This window comes from Nothobranchius furzeri, chromosome 1, assembly GCF_043380555.1.
Source record: "Nothobranchius furzeri strain GRZ-AD chromosome 1, NfurGRZ-RIMD1, whole genome shotgun sequence".
NCBI lineage: Eukaryota > Metazoa > Chordata > Actinopteri > Cyprinodontiformes > Nothobranchiidae > Nothobranchius > Nothobranchius furzeri.
The window spans coordinates 91,400,999-91,421,273 of NC_091741.1; the positions used below are offsets into that span (position 1 = coordinate 91,400,999).

A 20,275-nucleotide genomic window follows, 5' to 3' on the forward strand; every position below is an offset into this window, starting at 1 on the left:
ATTGTTTCTAGGTCCTGCGTGCTCCGTGTTATTTACAACCTTAAGTTTCCTGTCTGCCTGCTTGCCTGCTTCTTCCTCTGCATTTGGGTCCTCACCTCCGGCTCAGCTCGCCTGCGCACGTCGTGACGGTTATACAACATGTCAGCCATATGGACGTACTTTAAAATTAGTGAAGATGACGGAAGCAAGGCCAAGTGCAAACTTTTTACTTATAAAATGTCCAGGGGAGGAAAGGTGAAAACGTCATTCAATACCAGCAGCTTAATAAAACATCTGAGACGTCCTCATCAGCCGCAGTACATCGAGTTTGCTAAAGCTAAGGCTATATATTTTATTTTTTATCTAACTCGCCATCTTTTCCTGTTGAAAGTAAAGAAGAAAATAAAACCTGTATTCCAGTTCATTGCATTTATTATTATTATTAAGTATATATTTTTTGTGTGTGTGGTAGAAGTATCAGTAATCGGTATCAGCAAGTACTCAGGTCCAAGTATTGGTATGGCATTGGTTTGGAAAAAAGTGGTATTGGTGCATCCCTACTAAATGTTTTTGAATGCAGTAACGTTACTTCCATAAGTTGTACATCCAGCCAATCATCCAGTGTGATGTCATCGACAGGCGTAGGACCCTAAACCGGCCGGAAGGAAACATGGTGTCTAATATGGCGTCCCCCAAAGACACTAGACCTCAAAAGAAGCATGTCAAGTGATTTACATATGAATGGTCTCAAGACACGACGTATAATACTGCTGTCCATGGTGCTGAAAGAACAAGACTGAATTACTTGGATTTTATTAATTAAATTAACAAATTGTTAGTATTCTTACTTAGTATAAAAGTAAGATCAGTTACCCTGTGGTAAAATTGAATATAACCTAAAACGTTAATTATTTTGGCGGTTTGGGGGGAGATCCTCTGTTTTTTTTAGGGAAACCCAGCAGTTTTTCAACCCACCCACATTCCTAATGGGGTCCAATTGACCCCAGGTGTTTTTATTGATTTTTTGAAATTACTTTTTATTTTTATTTTCAACCCACTCGGGACCCTAATGGGGTCCTAATGTGACTGGGCGTGGTCAGAAGGCGGGGCCTGATCCATCAACCCAACCAATCAAACTTTTTGCAGAAAGTTGGGTTTTATTTGTCTAATGAATATGCTTTGTGTATAGCCACACACGTTTCAGTGTTTTTCACAACATTTTTTATTGTTTGTATAAACACACACTTGTTAGGAAATCAGAATATTTCTGGGTAACGCACACAAATAAACCAACAAAAACCCAGTAATGAGCGAAATACAAACTCAATATGCCCCACAGCACTGCATACTTCATACTGTGAACTAAGACTTACACCAACAATCTTGACTCTATTCAGTTTTTATGTGTTTCTGTTTGTTTCTATGATTGTGTCTCGACTAACGCTCCCCCAGCCTCCTCCATCTTGCAGCTCTTTGGAGCATCTTCCTCCTCTCCACTGCCCTTCGCTTCTTCACCATCTTCTTGTTTCTCCTCCTGGTTCTTCTCACTGCCAGTACTGGATGCCTCTTCCACAGCTTCATTTCTTTCCTCATTCTCTTCCCCCTTGTTCCCAGCTTTCTCTTTCTCCTCCTGCTCTTTGTCCTTCCTCTGTTTCTCTATTTTAGAGAGGCTGTGGCAGAGGGACTGCACGTATGTGAACACACACATTGGGTCAGGATTGTTGCCCATCATCATCATGTCAGAAACCTCCAGCAGAGGGCAGCAGTCAGCCAGGGACCTGCAGATATTCATACAACAACAATAAAAAAAAAGGACTTAAAACAAGATGTGAGTGGTTTCAGCACTTCTGATGAATTCATTGAATAATTAGGGGAGATGTTTTAACACTTTAAACATCTACAGAAGTGTCACATTGTTGTTTCTGAGTCTGTACTCTGCTGTTTGGAAAGCCAGGGTGAAGTTTTTCTTCCTCTCTTCTGGTTTCAGTGAGCTGTAGTCAAAAGCATCTGGAAAGAATCGATGGATCAGAGCGCAGAATGCCAGCCCATTGCTCCAGGATGATGAAAAGTTCTCAATGTTAACATTCTGCAAGTTTCAAAAGAGGGAAGAGAACAACATATCATCATTTGGGTCTTTTCAACAATCTTAGATGTGACCTGCAGTTATTTTTACCTCATAGTTGCGTGTCTTGCTGTGGCACCACTGGAGAATCTTCTGTTTGATGGAGGCTCCTGTCGCCATGGCAGCAGATGACCTCTGAATTTTGAAATTACGAGGTATTGGTGTCCTAAAAATGACACCAAGTGTAACGGTTTGTCATGATGTGTGAGTTCATATTTTAATGTAAACAATGGTTTAAATGCTGGTGATGACTTACTCTGGTGCACCCTGTTGGAACTTGGCTATGATGTCATTTTTTGAAGAGGCTCTAATGGAGCGTGCAGACGGTCTAGGTCGGGGGACGGAGGAGCCATTGGGGACACTTTTCCTTTTAGGCTTCATTTGTTTATCTGTCTCTTTTGTCTTTCCTTGATCTGCTTGCTTTGCATGTTTTTTCTCCTCTGTTTCTTTTGCCTCTTTGTTTTCAGCATTTTCTACTTCAATTTTTTCTTTTCTATCAGATTCATTATCCTTTGTGTCCATCCCCCCTGCTTCTCCTTCACTTTCATGGCTCCCTTTCACCTGGCCACCTTCCTTGCCTTCCTCCTCTTTCTCACTCTCCTTCACATCTTTTTCTTCTCTTGAAATCTCACTTTCTTTCTCATTAGCAGCAGCTGATGTTTTGTTTTTATCTTCTCCTTCCTGCTCAGTGTCACAGTCAGCAGGCTGTGAGATGGTCTGCGGTTTATCTGGATCATCACCTTCACTCTTATCTGGTACAGTTTCTGCCCCACCCTTCTCTCCACCGTCCACTATCCTCTGACCTTCTGCTGTCTCTTTCCAGTTTTTACTTTCCACCAAGCCTTGCTCATGTTCCTGCAAAACAGCAGAAATAGCAGTACAACATGTGATCTTTTATTCGTTTCAGCACCAGGTCAGGTTTTGTGGGGGTGACTCGTGAACGAGAATAGCTAACTCCACTGGGGGTGTGAACTTGATGTGCACCTCTAACTCATGAGAGATGCTCAGGAGTAAGAACAGGTGTAACACTGACAACTGCAGCTAAAAGCACAGCGCCTGCTGTGGCCACACATTCTCCACCTGACTTGTCCCGCTTCATAATGCAAGTCACTGAGAGCTACGAGTATGAAGACAAACATGAAGCACAAACCTGGTTGTTGTTGGTGTCTGACTGAGAGACCACTTCTGTATCCTGGGTGGGTGTTTCTCCATCCATGATGATCATATAAAGTTATTATTCCAACAGAGATAGACTTCTTTGTAAACTATGACCAGAAAAATCTCGAAGTTTTCAGGTTTCCTCAAAAATCATCCAACAAAAGCTCTATACGTCCTTCTTAACCACGTCTCCCTTTTCTCCCCCTCTCAGCCAACCCAGCTCTGTTTAAGTTGTGTGCCCGTGTTTGTGGACATCTGCCTTCACCCCCTTTCACCGACCCCCCCCCCCCCCCCCCCCCCCCCGTGAGGATTCCTATGCTTCTTTATCTGACCTTTTGAACAACACACAATCCCAAAATAGAGTTGTAATGACACAGCCTCAGTCCTACTGGGTTGACAGCTGCGTCTGCTGTGGAAACCACGACTGTACACTGACAAGTGCCCCCCCCTCGACACACACACACATACACACACACCCCTCTACAGTGTCCATTTAACCAACAACACACATTCACTCATATTAACACATGACCACAATCTGGCTTGCATGAAGCTTATGACATCATATTGGAGCAACTGGATGTTTACATGAATTAAAGTCACATTTGAAGGATGGATTTGATGGATCAAGGAAATTTCAAAACCTAAAGTTCATGGGATTCATGCTTGATTGTGCTTAAAACAGGGTTTGTAAACTGCATAATTAACTTTCTGTGCAAATTTAATCATTTACAGCAAATACTGTTACAGGAAAGTGTGTGCAAAATTAAAGGGGACATTTAATGGAAATTTGATTTTTTGCATCTTTTTGTGCTGCCATGGTGGGTCTCTTTTGCTCTATAAACACTCCAAACTTGACAAACAACTGTAATTCTGTTTCCTGTCAGTGTCGGAATTATGTGCTAATTGTTTGAATGCTGTTAAGCATTCAAACTATTGTTTTACTGGTTTCTTCTTATTCTGCTACCGTACACTTTTTGAACCTTTTCTACTCCTTCAAATTTTTAACTATTTCAACAATTTTATATCAAAATGTTCAGCTCGTTAAGCTCTTTCCGGCTATTACTTTTGGCATTGATATCTTTAAAAAATTTTGAGTTATTAAGCTTTTTCTGCGAAAAATTTCCCATTGAAATGAATGGGATTGGTCAATTTTCAGCAAATTCCTATCAGTTTTTTTCACCTAAAACTCTATTGGGTTCCTTTTAACTTAGAGACTTCATTCAAAGTTTAACAAACTCACAAGACTTTCCTGTTTAACATATTAAAGAGGCTTTTTGACATCTTTTACGGTTTTTCTAAAATCGCAGGTAGAAGTTGAGGTACGACATGAAATTTTCAGAAAAATTCACAAAAGTTATAATGGTGAAAGATAGGAGCGGTGACCCTCCCTTTCTCCATTTCTGGCGTTGTCCCAAGAGAACCGTAGGTCCGATTGAAATGAGACACATGCTGGCTCACAGCTAACGAATATACCTTCGTTTTGAGCTATAATTCATGACTGTACTCCAAACATTGTGGTCATACGGTTCATTTGTTTGAGAAAAAAAAAAGTTTCCCACCACTCTAAACTGAAAATTCCGCACTCTAACTTTTGAACTTCACATCTTCTGTGAAAAGCTCTTTACTACCCCCAGACCGTTTGGACTACCAAAACAAATTATAACTCAAAAAGTAGGAATTTTTGTCAGCTTTTCAGAATGGGTTTCATTTTATCTATAAGTGTTACCGTTCTTTCGCTACAAGCCTCAGAAAGAGGAGAGACCCAGATTTTCCCTCATTGAAACCCATGTTAAAGAGCAAGTCACCCCCTACTAGATTCTTACTCAACTCCCACTTCCTGTTTGAAAAATGCAACAAATGCTGTTGCTTAGCAGACCAAGAAGGTGGAGCCGCTGACAAATGCACACACTCACGACATTGTGGCATCATAATGTACCATCTAACATCATAGTGTACCTCTTAGCCAATAGCGACGGCAGATTTAAATTCAAATGCAGTGTTGAGTTTTTGCCTGACGACGGTGCATCGCTGACAGTTTTAGGCAGAATATTTAAATTTTAACTAAGATGCACTAAAGTGTCGAATTATTGACTACACGTGTCTGCACGATTAGACTCACATTTATATAGTTTATCAGCAAAAAAAATGTTGATTTGGAGTGACTTGCTCTTTAAAGGAACAGATTTTCTCCTCTGATCAGCTTCACACAGCTAAAAGTTTCTCGTCATAGCTTCTAGACAATTCATGGTAGGCACATAAAAATTCACACAGACGATCATCAAAGCCTTCTGTCGCTCACGCTTTTTGAATTTTTTGAATTTGGTGCAGTGCTTTTCGAATGATGATGAGAAGTTTGGCAGGTCCAATTTCACTTCTGAAGGACAGATTTAAAGGCTTCTCTCATTAACAGGAGTACAGCTGCAGGCCTCCAACAGCCAGGGACAAGGTAGGAAAACAGTGCTGCTCTCTGATTGGTTGAGAGTGTTCAACCATTTTCTGTCCAAGCAGGATCCAGCACCCACACATATGACACATCAAAACGACCAGTTTGGTCTCAGGAATCTTGTATTCAATTTTAAATGCGTTATCTGTTACCATGGTAACACAAGTGCATAAGTATATCCCCAAACAAGTCTTATGGAAATGAATGTGAAAAGCCTAATATTGAGCCTGTAACATACTGCTGTTTCTCATCTTCTTAGCTCTATACACTTAAAACTAGCAGCATAGCTGACATTTTAACACTAGTCAGAAGGCAGGAACCACCCCCTCCTCCTTCGCTGGCCTCTCATTGGCTGAGAGTTTTCATTCGTCTTCTGCCTAAAAGGAAATATGCACCCACACGTATTATACATCAATTCAACCTGCTTGGTCCCAGGAGTCTTGTATTAACTTGATATTGTGTTATGCGTTTCCATGGCAATGTGCTAAGCAACAACATTTAACAACGTTTTAGACACAACTGTATCAACATGCTTTAATATGGAAATGTTATTCAAAATTTAAAAGAGTCTTGTGACATTGTACATTGTTTTCTTAATGCAGACTCCTGTCATCTATTACCATGGCAACACAAGGAACTACAAATCGCTTTAACCAAGTCTCATAGGAATTAATATAAAAAGCTGAATATTGAGCCAATAACAGACTCCTGTTTTTGATCCAGGGGTCTGTGTTGGGGCCATCACTATTTAATATATATGAATGACATTTTAAACACATCTAATATACTGAAACTCATACTATTTGCAGATGACACAACAATACTTTACAGTAGTGATGATTATAATGAGCTTGTAAATACGGTTAACAATGAACTAAATATAATTTTAAAAAGTGCCACGCCCAGGTGCTGCTCCAGCAACCAGACCAGTGTCAGGATCTGGGGTGAGTCTGCACATTCAACTAATTACCACCAAGTCGTTGCAGGTGAGCGGTGCCGGAGAGTGGCCAGCTGCGGTGTGTTTCCCATCACCTGCCAGGGTTTATAAGGAGCTGGGAGATCACTTCACCTCGCTGGAAGATTACTCAACTTGGGTAGTTCTGTCTTGCCTTTAGTACAAGCTACAGTTCTTGTCACAGTTTATAGATCGCTACAGTTATTGTTATCTCAGTCCTAGTAGCTACAGATGGTGTTGGTGCTCTTAATGAGCGTAGTAATCATTCGCCCTGCTTTCCTCAGGATCATCTTCAGACCTGCCTCATCCAACCTCAGCCATAATCTGGAACCGTGCTACAGATCTCCCTCCTCCTGGTGGACCCCACCGCTCTCCTCCGCTCACCTCTTGGATCACGCCCCAGTACCAACACCTCTGCCACAGCTCACCCCAGATCTGCCCAGACATCAAAGCCAGCTTCCTACAGTAAGACTCCTCCGAAGAATTTATTCCACTTCAGCCACAAGATCCTCACCTCTGTCTATCCTACAGACCCCGGCCACCGGAAAGAGTGCTCTGCGCCTTTGCTACCCATCTCCACATTTTGTGGTGCCTCTTTAGTTCAGTTAAAAGAAATAAAATTGTATCTTATTTTTTCCTACCTCTGTCTCCGAATCATTCTGCATGTCTTGGGTCAGGAAACTCCCCTCAGTCATGTCAGAATCTTCCAGCCATACTCCTGACTCTGCAGAACCCCCTTCCCCATCCATCTCCGACACGCTGGCTCTCCACGACCGGACCTTACAAGCCCTCATGGAACAAACTTCGGCCTCTAATCAACGTCTCCTCCGTATGGAAGCCCTGCTTCAAAACCTGCACAGCAGTCAGCCCCCAGTTACGGAACCTCCGGAACCAGGAGCTCCACCCGGGGCCGTTGCTCAGGAACTCCCAGCTCTCCAACACTTCCGGGCTGCCCCCTCACCGCCTGCCGACACGTTTGAGGGTGAGTCCTCTGAATGCCAGGGTTTCCTGCTTCAGTGCAGGCTAGCCTTCGGACGTTCACCTCATTCATTCACTACAGACTCTGCTCGCATTTCATATGTTCTTGGTCTGCTACGCGGGCGAGCTCTCCGCTGGGCAGAGGCTAGGAGCCATAATGAAACATTTTTAACCGGCTCTTATTCTGAGTTTGTTAAGGATTTTAAACTAACCTTCGGATGTGAGGAGACACCTGGTGGCGTGGCACATAAGCTGCTTCATTTATCTCAGGGGCGGAGATCGGTAGCTGAGTTCGCCATAGACTTCCGGACCTACGCGGCTTCCTCGAGCTGGAATGAGGAGGCTCTAAAAGGGTTTTTTTCTAAGGCTTTGTCTGAGAGGATTAAAGACCAACTGGCGTTCTGTGCTGAACCCGCCACTCTAAATGGACTGATCGATCTGGCGATCCGCATTGATAAAAGACACCGGGAGAGACAATCAGGTACTCGTACACCTTCACCTAATTACCCTTCTCAGTCTCTGTCGCAACCTAAAAACCAGAGCCCGAGGGAGGAACCCATGGAGCTGGGTCGTACACATCTGGACCCAGAGGAGAAGCAGCAACGCCGCAGGTCAGGTCTGTGTTTATATTGTGGACTCGCAGGCCATTATGTCTCGAAGTGTCCTTCACTAAAAGACAGGGCCCGTCGTTAGGAACGAGAGTAATGATGGGCAGTATAACCAGTGGAACCTCTCGTAGCATCATTCCCTGTACCGTAATTTCTAGACTTCACGCCCTCGACTGTCACGCCCTTTTAGATTCTGGCTGTGAGCAGTCCCTTATGGACTCTGAGCTGGTGAAACAGTTAGAACTTTCCACTGTGCCTCTATCTACGCCTCTAGCTGTCTCGTCTCTAGATGGTAATTCTCTTACCACAATAACTCACCGCACAGCTCCCCTCACTCTCAGAATATCCGGTAATCACACTGAAGAACTCTCGTTTTTTGTTTTTCCATCACAAAACGCCCCTGTAGTTTTGGGTCATTCCTGGCTCTCAGTCCACAACCCGCACATCAACTGGCAGTCAAACTGCATCGAGACCTGGAGTCCCCGCTGCTCTGAATCGTGCCTCAAGTCCGCACTCCCTTTCTCCACTAGGGACCGCCCGACTACTTCTGTGCCCCCAGACCTCTCAGAAGTTCCCAAATGTTACCATGATCTTGGGAGTGTTTTTAGTAAGGAACATGCAGCCACCCTTCCGCCTCACAGACCATTTGACTGTAGTATTGAGCTACTTCCAGGAGCTCCTCTTCCTACCAATCGCCTTTACTGCCTCTCCAAACCTGAGCGGGAGTGTATGGAGAAATACATATCCGAAAGTTTGGCTGCTGGACTGATTCGACCCTCAACCTCCCCTTTGGGAGCGGGGTTTTTCTTTGTCCCCAAGAAGGATGGCACGCTGCGACCGTGTATAGACTACCGGGGACTCAACAACATTTCTGTGAAGAATAAGTATGCCCTGCCTCTCCTGTCATCCACTTTTGAACCCGTGCAGGGCTCCACTGTCTTCACCAAACTAGACCTCAGAAACGCTTACCACCTGGTCAGGATTAAGGAGGGGGATGAGTGGAAGACTGCTTTTAAGACTCCACTTGGACATTATGAATATTTGGTAATGCCTTTTGGTCTGACCAATGCTCCGGCTGTCTTCCAGGCTTTAATCAATTCTGTGCTGGGGGATTATATTAACCGTTTTGTTTCTGTCTACTTAGACGATATCCTGATTTTCTCTAAGAACATTACAGAGCACAAGGAACATGTGAGGGCAGTGCTACAGCGCCTCCTCCAGAACAGATTGTTTGTGAAGGCGGAGAAGTGCGAGTTCCACGTACCCTCTGTCAAGTTCTTGGGCTTCATCCTGGAGAGTGGTCGTTTGAGGGCGGACCCAGAGAAGACCCAGGCCATACTGGACTGGCCCACGCCCACCTCCAGGAAACAACTACAGCGTTTCCTGGGCTTCGCAAATTTTTATCTCCGTTTCATCCGCAACTACAGTCAGGTAGCGGCCCCTCTAACCAGTTTGACGTCTGTTTCTAGACCTTTTGTTTGGACCCCCCAGGCCCAAGACGCCTTTGCCCGACTGAAGCATAGCTTCACCCAGGCTCCTGTCCTTACCCGACCAGACCCCACCAGGCAGTTTACCATGGAGGTAGACGCCTCGGACGCTGGGGTGGGTGCTGTGCTGTCCCAGGTAAACCCACACGATAACGCTCTCCATCCCTGTGCTTTCTTTTCCCGGCGGCTGACCCCTGCTGAGAGGAATTATGATGTCGGAGACCGGGAACTCCTCGCTGTCAAGTTGGCTTTGGAGGAATGGAGGCACTGGCTCGAGGGAGCAGAGCTCCCGGTGGTCATCTGGACAGACCATAAGAATCTGGCCTATCTGAAGGACGCCAGAAGACTCAACCCCCGACAGTATCGTTGGTCCCTGTTCTTTTCCCGTTTCAACTTTATTATTTCCTACAGACCTGGCTCTAAGAACATCAAGCCTGACGCCCTCTCCCGACAGTTTTCTCCTGACAGAGAACAAGAACCTGGGACCATCATTCCCCCCTCCTGCGTCGTGGGATCCCTGACCTGGGACATCCGTGATAAGGTCCTCCAAGCCCAGAAGTCTGACCCAGGCCCAGGTAATGTCCCACATGACCTGCTCTTCGTCCCCAACCAGGTCCGAGGTTCCGTCATCCACTGGGCCCACACCGGACGCTTTTCTATGCATCCAGGAGTGGGACGCACTGTGGCCCTCATCCGGCGCATGTTTTGGTGGCCAACCCTGTACAAGGACGTGAAGGACTATATTGCGGCCTGCCACATCTGCGCCAGGGGTAAGATCTCCAACCAGCCACCTGCTGGTCTTCTCCAGCCTCTTCCTATACCCTCACGACCCTGGTCTCACATTGCCCTGGATTTCGTTACTGGTCTTCCCCCGTCTCATGGGTTTTCTGTGATTTTGTCCATAGTTGATCGTTTTTCTAAGGCCTGCCACTTGGTTCCCCTTAAGTCGCTTCCTTCATCCTCAGTCACTGCCCAACTTTTGGTTAAACATGTGTTCCGCCTTCACGGCATCCCTCAGGACATCCTGTCTGACAGAGGTCCCCAGTTTGTCTCGCAGCTGTGAAAGGAGTTCGCTGCCGCCCTGGGGGCAAGGGTCTCCCTCACATCAGGGTTTCACCCCCAGACTAATGGGCAGTGTGAGCGGTTAAACCAGGAGTTGGAAGCCACCCTGCGTTGTGTCTGTGCCACGAATCCCTCTACCTGGAGCGCCCAACTCCCCTGGGTGGAGTACGCGCACAATGCTCATGTCTCCTCGTCCACAGGCAGGTCTCCCTTCGAGACGTCGCTGGGTTTCCAACCTCCCTTGTTCCCCTCAGACCAGGTGCGGTCCGCCTCCTCTGTCCCGCAGTTCCTCCGTGGCGCTCGGCGCGCATGGACTCAGACCGTTGCAGCCCTGGAACGGACGGCCGAGCGCAACAGGAAGGTTGCTGACCGGCACAGACGTCCTGCTCCTCTGTACGCCCCTGGACAGCAGGTCTGGCTGTCCACCAGGGACATTCGCCTGAAGTCCTCCAACCGGAAGCTCTCCCCTCGCTTCATCGGTCCCTACACCATTGCTGCAGTCCCGGGTCCCTCCACTGTTCGTTTGACCCTTCCTTCCTCCCTTAAGATCCACCCTGTTTTTCATGTGTCCCTTGTCAAGCCTGTTGTGTCTAGTCCCCTGTGTCCCTCTCCTGCTCCTCCTCCTCCTTGTTTCTTTGAAGGTGGTCTCGTCTACCCGGTCAGGAGGCTCCTCGACGTTCGTCCCCGGGGACGGGGTCGGCAGTACCTCGTGGACTGGGAGGGTTTCGGTCCCGAGGACAGGTCCTGGGTTCCGGGGTCTTTTATTGTGGACCCCTCTCTCATCGCGGACTTTGAAGCTTCCAGGGCCTCGTCTTCTTCCTCCGCCTCCTCTTCCTCTGCTGGGACGCCAGGGGGCGTCCGTTGAGGGGGGGGGTACTGTCAGGATCTGGGGTGAGTCTGCACATTCAACTAATTACCACCAAGTCGTTGCAGGTGAGCGGTGCCGGAGAGTGGCCAGCTGCGGTGTGTTTCCCATCACCTGCCAGGGTTTATAAGGAGCTGGGAGATCACTTCACCTCGCTGGAAGATTACTCAACTTGGGTAGTTCTGTCTTGCCTTTAGTACAAGCTACAGTTCTTGTCACAGTTTATAGATCGCTACAGTTATTGTTATCTCAGTCCTAGTAGCTACAGATGGTGTTGGTGCTCTTAATGAGCGTAGTAATCATTCGCCCTGCTTTCCTCAGGATCATCTTCAGACCTGCCTCATCCAACCTCAGCCATAATCTGGAACCGTGCTACAGATCTCCCTCCTCCTGGTGGACCCCACCGCTCTCCTCCGTTCACCTCTTGGATCACGCCCCAGTACCAACACCTCTGCCACAGCTCACCCCAGATCTGCCCAGACATCAAAGCCAGCTTCCTACAGTAAGACTCCTCCGAAGAATTTATTCCACTTCAGCCACAAGATCCTCACCTCTGTCTATCCTACAGACCCCGGCCACCGGAAAGAGTGCTCTGCGCCTTTGCTACCCTTCTCCACATTTTGTGGTGCCTCTTTAGTTCAGTTAAAAGAAATAAAATTGTATCTTATTTTTTCCTACCTCTGTCTCCGAATCATTCTGCATGTCTTGGGTCAGGAAACTCCCCTCAGTCATGTCACCAGGCTCTGTGCAGGTGAGAGCAGAGCAGCTCAGTGTCAGTAAATTATTTCTAAAATACATTTAATTGCTGCCAAAACTGACATTTTCACCAACCGACGTAACATTTCACCTTTTGAAGCGAAATTATCAACTAAACTGTCAAAAGATGCAGTGAGAGGTTTTACTTTGTTTCTCTTTTAGACACAAGTTAAATAAAGTCCCCTAAAGAGGACCCTAAACCCTACTAACCCTAAACAACACTCAGCTGGAGAGTTCGCAGATCATTCAGAGAAATGTCTATTTATTTCAAATCATGCCAGATGTTAAATATTTATCATTTATAGTTAGTTGCTGATGTTGATCAATGTCTATAATAGGACTCTGAGAGCAGAGCAGCTCAGCATCAGTAAATTAGTCCAGAAATGAATTTCATTGTTGCCAAAACTGAGACATTGATTCTGAGCATTAGAAATGTCAGTTTTTAAAATGAAATACAACCAGAAGTTTCAAGTGTTGCAGTGAGATACCTGTCACAATTCTTTCTTTCTATTGCAGGACATTTTAAACACACGTTACGGTAAATAAAACAACCGTCTCATTGTAAATGGTGAGTAAGAAAAGATGGAAATACACCTGGAATGTGTGAAAATTGCTGCATTCAAAATGAGGCTTGTGAACAATCCACGCTCAAACTAAGGCCTAGTCCACATGTAGCCGAGTTTTTTAAAAACGAATATCCGCCCCTCCAAAAACTTGCATCCACACCACCTCGTTAAGAAAAAAACTGTCCACACGTACCCGGATAAATATGTTGTTAAGGACATGCCAGACCTGTAGGCGGCAGTACTTCCCCCGTTCTTAACCTCGTCCTTCGTCTGTGGTCTTCCGCAAGGAGCAGTAATTCCGCTTGCAAAAACAAACAAGCAAAAAGCGCTTGGACAATTGATAAAGCGAGCGCAACTCTGAGGGCATCCATGCTGTCGGCTAGTGTAAACACAGGTCGCACACGTGATGTCAGCATTTTTTTTTATCGCGGAAAGTGACGTTGCGGACCTTAAAACTCCGGTTTTGTCTGTCCACACGCAGACACCCAAAACGGAGAAAACGCAGATCTTCACTTTGGCCGGAGTTTTTAAAAAGATCTGTTTTCGTGTGAAAAAACTCCGTTTTCGTGTGGATGACAGGCCAAAACGTAGAAAAATATCTACGTTTTGGCAGATCCCCGGCTACGTGTGGACAGGGCCTAACAGGGCCGGAGTGGGACCATAGACTGTACATATACTGGACAATTCGATTCCATAGGCTTCAATTTCACGTTATCTGTCCATAATGGGAGGTGTCCACCACCGCCATTTTGACCGTGTCACAGGTTCCGTCCAGCCCAGACAATTCCATAAAAGGGAAGAGAGGAGGCGCTGAGGGTGTGGCTGTAAGGCTGGGCTCGAGTGACGACACCCAGGCGAACTAGCTACGAGCTAACCTGAAGCTAACCCTGGCTAACCCAAAGCTAAAGCGGAGGTGGGAGCCGAGCTAACGGATGTAGCCACCTAGCTTCAACCCAACCGGAGCTAACTGGAACACCCATCGACCTGAACCTTACACGGAGTTTAGGTGGAGGTTTTCTGCGCCTGTTCGTGAGAAGTACCTGTATTAAAAAAGTTTTAAATCGGTAAGTTTATAATTTATTTCCGTAATGAAAACATTTTGCTTTGAGCAAGTTTTCAGTAGTTTTTTTGGCGCTATCACTCCTGAGTCGCACCAGCCATTAAATGTATCATGAAGAGAAAATATATTTAAGTCGTATTTTGGGGGGACATTTTATTATCTTTCTTACAAAATCTGAGACCAAGCGTTTCACATTGCAACACAAGCACCGGTAACCATAACAGAATTTACAGCCAGCAGAGGAGAGGATGGCGGTGTTTCAAACCCTCCCGGCCGGCGTGTAGAGCTCATTCCTGGGCTGGAGCCGGCCCTCAGCACCCCGCCACAGGCTCTAACAGATGCTGGCGGTGTTTCATATATTTCCAAAACGTAATACTTGTTTGTATCTTGTACAGCCAACTAGCCTTTATTCTGGACTCAGTACAATTTACCAAAAGTAAAGAGACATTATACAGATGAAGTAAGCACAAGATAACTTACTGGAAGACACAGAGTTATCATCAGAACCAGAACAAGAGAGCCTGATAACAGTCATGTGAAAATAACAGTTAAAAAGTATGTATGTATAATAGAAATAAAAATATATTAGAATTAGTGTAACTCACTGTGATCCAAACAAATCAGCCATAGCTGATGAGTAAATATGACATGAGGTCTGGGAGTTTTTAAGTTTCATTCTTTTATTACATTTTTTTCTTAGATCTATTAAAAGGTCACCATGGCAGCCTGTGTGTCTCCAACGTCAGCTACACAACGCAGCGTGTAAGTTCCAAGTACTTGTCTTGACCACTTCATGAATGGTTTTGTACTTTAAACAGCTAGGCCAAACCTGTTATTTTTTCCTCCATAGCCATTTGGATCATTGGAGACAGCTGAGTGAGGCGTGGTGCCCAGAGAGCTGCAGAGACAACCTTGGCCTCCCTGACGTCTGTGTCTCTTGGTTTGGTTGGGGCGGACCATCGACATACATACATGTGCCGACACTTTGCGCCCTGTTTTATAAACTGTAGTGTTAAAAATAAATGTTTTTGCTCAATTACTTGAATTTCTTTGGTTAAGACAAAAGTGAGGAATAATCATTTACAAGTTATTTGTACAACAGGCCCATTTTAAATCCCAACAGTTTCTTAGCAGACAATAGAAATGTGTTCTTTACTAACTTTACTTGGTTTGAAAATCTTACTAAAATAAACTTGAGTGCCGTATTGCAAAACCCAATCATACTTGTTATGTAAACATTAGCTTTGTAGATATTTTTTACAGATATATATTTGTGTGCAACAAAAACCAAACTTAAATAATTTGTCATTCTTTATTGAAAAACAACAAAATACAGGTATACAGAAGTGTGGGAAAATGATAATGTGAAAGTATTGCACTATAAATGAAGTGAGATGAGATGAAGGTGAGATGAAGGTGGACGCCAGCGGGCTGGACGCCGGACGAAGAAACCTGGAGACGGATCGCTCAGACAGGAAGGGAAGAGCTTCCTCTTACCTTGATGGAATTAAAGTTAGCCGTCGTCTGAACGCCCAACCGTACGGTCTGAGGTCAAAGGTCACAGGAAACACACACCAGTCAGCAGTCATACAGATGCATAAAGATAACTAGCCATGGCAACCAGCTGACATGTCCCCACTTTCACCAAAACCTGGTGCCTGCCGGGTCACCTGAATTCCTGTGTGATGTCAGCACGGTCGGCCGTGACTGCTGCCATCAGAGGTGACCTCTGATCAGCTGAATGAACTCACCTTCCAGGGTGACGCCGTGTTAGAGTCGGCTTCATCCTGTAAACAAACAAATGAGTGGTAACATAAACACCACGTCTGGTTCTGGTGGAGGCGGAGGACAACACGCACCTTTCCAGGAGCAGAACCCAGATGTTCTTGTTGCTACAAACAGAGACGAGCAGAGTTAAACCAGGAAGTGAGAGGGACCAGCTGCTGCAGACAGGTGACGCTCACCTGAGCCTGAACCATAGGAGCCTCCTCAGCCATCAGACCTTCTGACTCCAGTTCAGATGCCACCTTGTTGATGTCCCTCAGGCGGGACTCATTGGCCTTCAGGTCCTGCAGGACAAAAGCACCTGCTGATCACCTTGTTGCTGTCGGGTTAACAGGTCTGGTGTTAGAACGTGGTGGATAAGAATGTTCTGACGGGCCGAGGATTCTGAACTCACCCTGCAGGACTGGGCCTGCTCCTTCAGGGCCTGGATGCTGCTGCCGTAAGCCGACAGGTCCGACATCAGGGCCTCGTGCTTCTTCAGGAGAGCCTGTGGAGCAGAACATCAGAACCTTCAGCTCGTCTGACACAAGTGGAGCTTTCTCGCAGCGATGGTCCAATCGGATCCGCCACCGTAAAACAAACCCTGCTCAGTTCACCGCAGACGTAGCTCTGCGGGTGTTTAGTGGAAAAGCGTGAGCCTTCTGCCGGCTGCCACGTGTCATGGCTGCTCTGCAGCGGGAACACACATCACAGCTTGTAAACCGTTTGAAATAAGAGCGACGGGAACACGTTTGTCATCACTTCCTGTGCGAGGCCAGCACTTCTACTCCTAACCCATGAGACGCTTAAACGAGCAACGACGTCTGGTAGACAACCGAAGGAAATGCCAAATACAGAAACACTATGAAGGACTGGAAAGAGAGCAAAGAAAAGCGATTGGAGTTTCTCAGGAAGGGACTTCCATACCTCGGCCAAGTCCTCGTCTTTCCCTTAGTCTGGACTTCCAACGATGGGCTCCTTCTCCCTCATCCAGGACTCGGCCTCATTAGCATCCGCAAAGTACTGTTTGGCCTGCAGAGAGTCCTCCAGGTCCTGCCTCCTCTGGGACGCCTTGGCCTTCAGCGTGTCCCAACGTCCATGAAGCTCCCACAGTTTAGTCTTCACTTCCTCACCAGCGAAGTGACCTGGACCCAAAAAAAGTGAGCCAGAACCTGCAGACACCTCAGAAACATGTCAGGACCAGACCTGCTCTACCTTCTTCCACCATGGTCTCTCCTTTCTGGGTGACAGCCTTGATGCGAGGTTCATGACCTGTGATCTCAGCCTGCAGAGCCTGGTGCTTCTTCAGCAGGTTCTGGACACCAATCAGGTCCTTCCCTTAGGACACATGTTAGAGTTCAGCATTATGCAGTAGACAGACCAGTTTAACCCAGGGGTTTCTTTCTTCTACAATCTGCTCTTTAACTGTATTATTTCAGCTGTTAACTTTATTTTCTCTCTAAGTGTTTTTCTCCCCAGAAGAAGCTACAACGATGTTCTGTTGAGCTGTGGTGGCCTCATGGAGGGGGCCATCGGCTAGCACACTGCTGCTAACCACTTAAACATTCTCCCTCTCCTGATAATAACATTTTACTTTCTTTGATGTTGGATGTGCTACTACTAGTTTACCCGTTTAATTATAGATTCACTAGGATAAATACAATAAAGTTTATCTCTTGCCAAATAGAATATTTACTGTGGCGAGCCCGTGAAGAGGTGTAGGAGAATGCGACAAATTTGTCTGTTAAAAAGTCTGTTATGTACAAAAACACAATATCATCACACTATTTTGGACCGATACATGACGGTCAGGTCCAGCTTGGGGAGAAAATATGACACGTCTTTCAGGATGGACTTCATCTTTGGTAGCTGGCGAAGCCGGGAAAAGCAGGATCTAACCACCTGGCTAATGTGGGAGTCCATCCGCATCTCTGGGTCCAAAACCACCCCCCGGTTAGTGATGGTTGGCTTCACTAAGCTGCAAAAACAGGGTTGCAGGACAGGACTAACTGCAGTGGGAGAGGGAGGAACAAATATTCCAGTTATAAATATTAAATATTTGAACAAATAAATATTTGTTAAAAGGAAGAAACTGATGATGACTTTAAGATTAGAGGAATGTTCTAGAACGGGTCTGGAACCAACGATGGCCCTTTGGATCAAATTTGGATTAAAAAAATAGCTCATGATTTTATTTATGGATGGAATAAAAATACAGGTTGTAAGCATCTTCTCAGTATCTTCATGTTGCACGACTTTCCACAGCAGAAGGACACAAAAACTGCCAGAATTATGATTAGAAAGATTTACGTTTTAATCTCAGAATCCCAACTTTTCCCAGAATCTTCACATTATTCTATGAATTCAGAGAAAATATACATTTTTCAGAGGTCTCGCTCCCCTGTTGTGGATATTTCTCAAAATTCAACCATTTTTTCTTTTCAAAAGCTTTAGTAAGAGTTTGGACTCTAAACAAGTTTTACTTTGCAGACTGCTTGTCTAAACCTTCATCAGATCTGCTCATAATAAAACATTTGGGTTATATTTAATGCCCAGGAAGATGCTCTTCCTGGGCATTAAGTTATCAAAAACAGATAAAATTATTTTTTACCATAATTTTAACTGCTATCAGCTGATAAAAATAATAAAAAACAGCCTGATCATTAAAGGGGTGTAAGTGAAACCGCGCGGATCACACAAACCATCATGCTGTCTATATGACTTTGAAAATATATAGTTTAATTACAGTTTGATTTATTTGACATCTGTATAATGTTTATTATTTTGTTTTTTCCCCATAAATGCCTAACGTTTCAGTTTAACATGAATATTAGTCATTCATCACAATACATAAAGTTACACATTTTAAATTTTAATAGGGGAAGACTGCAGGAGGGAGCGGTAAAATACAGAAATCCCCAGCAAAAACAAGAAACTTTACGAGTCTGATGAAACCCGCTGGAGTTCCTTCAGCAGGCCTGGTGGCAGCTACAACGACCCAGTGGCTGTGCTTGGTCAATGTTATCGAGCTCAGTCCGGCTCGGCCGTGAACGAGCCGAGGCGACATCCTGCTCTGCTTAAGAAGAGGTGTTATTTTCCGCTTCAGAAGAAGCGTCCGTGTTTTACGCTTTCTCAGAGACATGTCACGTTGCTAAGTTGTTAGCGCCGCGCGCTAACACGTCAATAGTGCAGCATAGCCTGCTGGAGGGTTCAGATGAAAACACCCTACCACTCAGGCTGCTTACACATCGATATTAAGTTGTCGCTGTTGCGCTCACGCCGTAATACAGTATTAGATGCGGTTAAAGTCAGACATGAAAAACTCCACGAGCGGTCAGACCGCGCAGCAGCTAGGCGCAGCAAATAGGCGCCGGATCGTCCAGGCTGCCCGGCCTGACCGCTGGGGATTACCGGATGGAAGAATGGACACAGAAGTCTCCCTCTTAGCGCTCCGTCATATTTCAACCCATTTTTATCTTAAATGCACTGGGTTTTACCCTATTACCCATCTAAATATGCCCTATTAATTATTTTACCGTATTTTACATTTAAATTTCATGGTTAAACAGTACATGCTACATGTTAAACTGATAGTTAGCTAGCTACTTCGGTAAACTCAGCTAGTTTAAAGGTAGCAGTGACATAAAATACGAATATAGATTTTAACTTACCGAAAAAAATGAAGTGGAGACTCCTTGGACGCTCTATTAGTGCAATTAATACCACTGCAAGTCATTTTGTCCAACAATTGCACCAATAATATCCAAAGAAGAATACACAAACACAGAGACTCAAAATGCCGGAGCAGTTTCCAAGCCAGACCGAGGCTGTACTGAGGCCTTTCCACGGAGCTAGCTCTGTGGTCACGTGGGTCTGAGGCGGCGGTCACGTGTGTCGGATGCTCATTAATTATACAGAATTTTAGGCTTTCAATACACTTAAACAGAAGAGTGAGAAAAAAATTCACCCCCCTCAGAGTTGTCATGAGTATAAACTAGATAATTTAGACAAAAAACATGTTTTGGCACCAGGCTGTAAACATGTTTATTTCTGCTGTGAAATCGGCATTTTTAACATGGGAGTCAATGAGGATTTGCTCGCTTCTGGCACCAGCCCCCAGCGGATGAGGGTGGAACTGCAATTTTTCTTACTTCCGGGATGGGACCATTTTCTGAGCGGCATTGTGGGGGCTTGAGTGGGACACATTTTCATCCCTGGAGTTTCAGACCCCAGACCGGCCCACTTAACGACTTATTATTAAAATCATGTTACAACTTCATATGTATAGTCTACAAAAGCACTACTCTGTAAAGCCTTGTAATTCAGTGCAAGAAAGAGTTGCTTTACAATGTAGGTTAATTTTAACATAAGTGCACGTCTCCAACATTGTTCTTTACAACACTTTCTCTAACAATATAACAACCTACCTTCTGTTCAAACAGCTGTTCTGAGATTTTCAAACCTTTAAA

The 20,275-nt window shown here is 45.3% G+C and overlaps 2 protein-coding genes and 1 long non-coding RNA gene across 10 annotated transcripts; 1 reads left to right on the forward strand and 2 right to left on the reverse strand.

Moving 5' to 3' along the window:
* Positions 1-1,183: 1,183 nt before the first annotated feature.
* smtnl1 (smoothelin-like 1) lies at positions 1,184-13,299 on the reverse strand. 6 transcript variants are annotated; one of them, XM_070551414.1, is made up of 6 exons: positions 13,176-13,299; positions 12,339-12,403; positions 2,358-2,956; positions 2,153-2,267; positions 1,881-2,065; positions 1,184-1,757 (listed from the first exon to the last, which is right to left on the reverse strand). In XM_070551414.1, exons 2-6 carry the CDS (start codon positions 12,390-12,392, stop codon positions 1,400-1,402), a joined length of 1,311 nt encoding a protein of 436 aa, XP_070407515.1. In that variant the 5' UTR covers positions 12,393-12,403; positions 13,176-13,299; the 3' UTR covers positions 1,184-1,399. The 6 variants fall into 6 exon arrangements, with proteins under 6 accessions (XP_070407515.1, XP_070407512.1, XP_070407510.1 ...); XM_070551411.1 differs by lacking the exon at positions 13,176-13,299 and adding an exon at positions 13,011-13,161; XM_070551409.1 differs by lacking the exons at positions 12,339-12,403; positions 13,176-13,299 and adding an exon at positions 7,302-7,678 and having other exon boundaries at positions 1,914-2,065.
* A 517-nt stretch (positions 13,300-13,816) lies between these two features.
* On the forward strand, positions 13,817-15,078 carry LOC139069963 (uncharacterized). Its single transcript, XR_011520628.1, has 3 exons — positions 13,817-14,046; positions 14,743-14,804; positions 14,893-15,078. It is a non-coding gene; the product is annotated as an uncharacterized lncRNA (long non-coding RNA).
* A 262-nt stretch (positions 15,079-15,340) lies between these two features.
* Positions 15,341-16,951, reverse strand: LOC139069957 (spectrin alpha chain, non-erythrocytic 1-like). Of its 3 annotated transcripts, XM_070551424.1 has the most exons (6): positions 16,734-16,951; positions 16,222-16,314; positions 16,007-16,111; positions 15,902-15,934; positions 15,794-15,829; positions 15,341-15,587 (listed from the first exon to the last, which is right to left on the reverse strand). In XM_070551424.1, the coding sequence occupies exons 2-6, from the start codon at positions 16,285-16,287 to the stop codon at positions 15,510-15,512; spliced, it is 318 nt and encodes a 105-aa protein (XP_070407525.1). In that variant the 5' UTR covers positions 16,288-16,314; positions 16,734-16,951; the 3' UTR covers positions 15,341-15,509. The 3 variants fall into 3 exon arrangements, with proteins under 3 accessions (XP_070407525.1, XP_070407520.1, XP_070407521.1); XM_070551419.1 differs by having other exon boundaries at positions 15,794-15,934; XM_070551420.1 differs by lacking the exon at positions 15,341-15,587 and having other exon boundaries at positions 15,689-15,934.
* Positions 16,952-20,275: the final 3,324 nt, after the last annotated feature.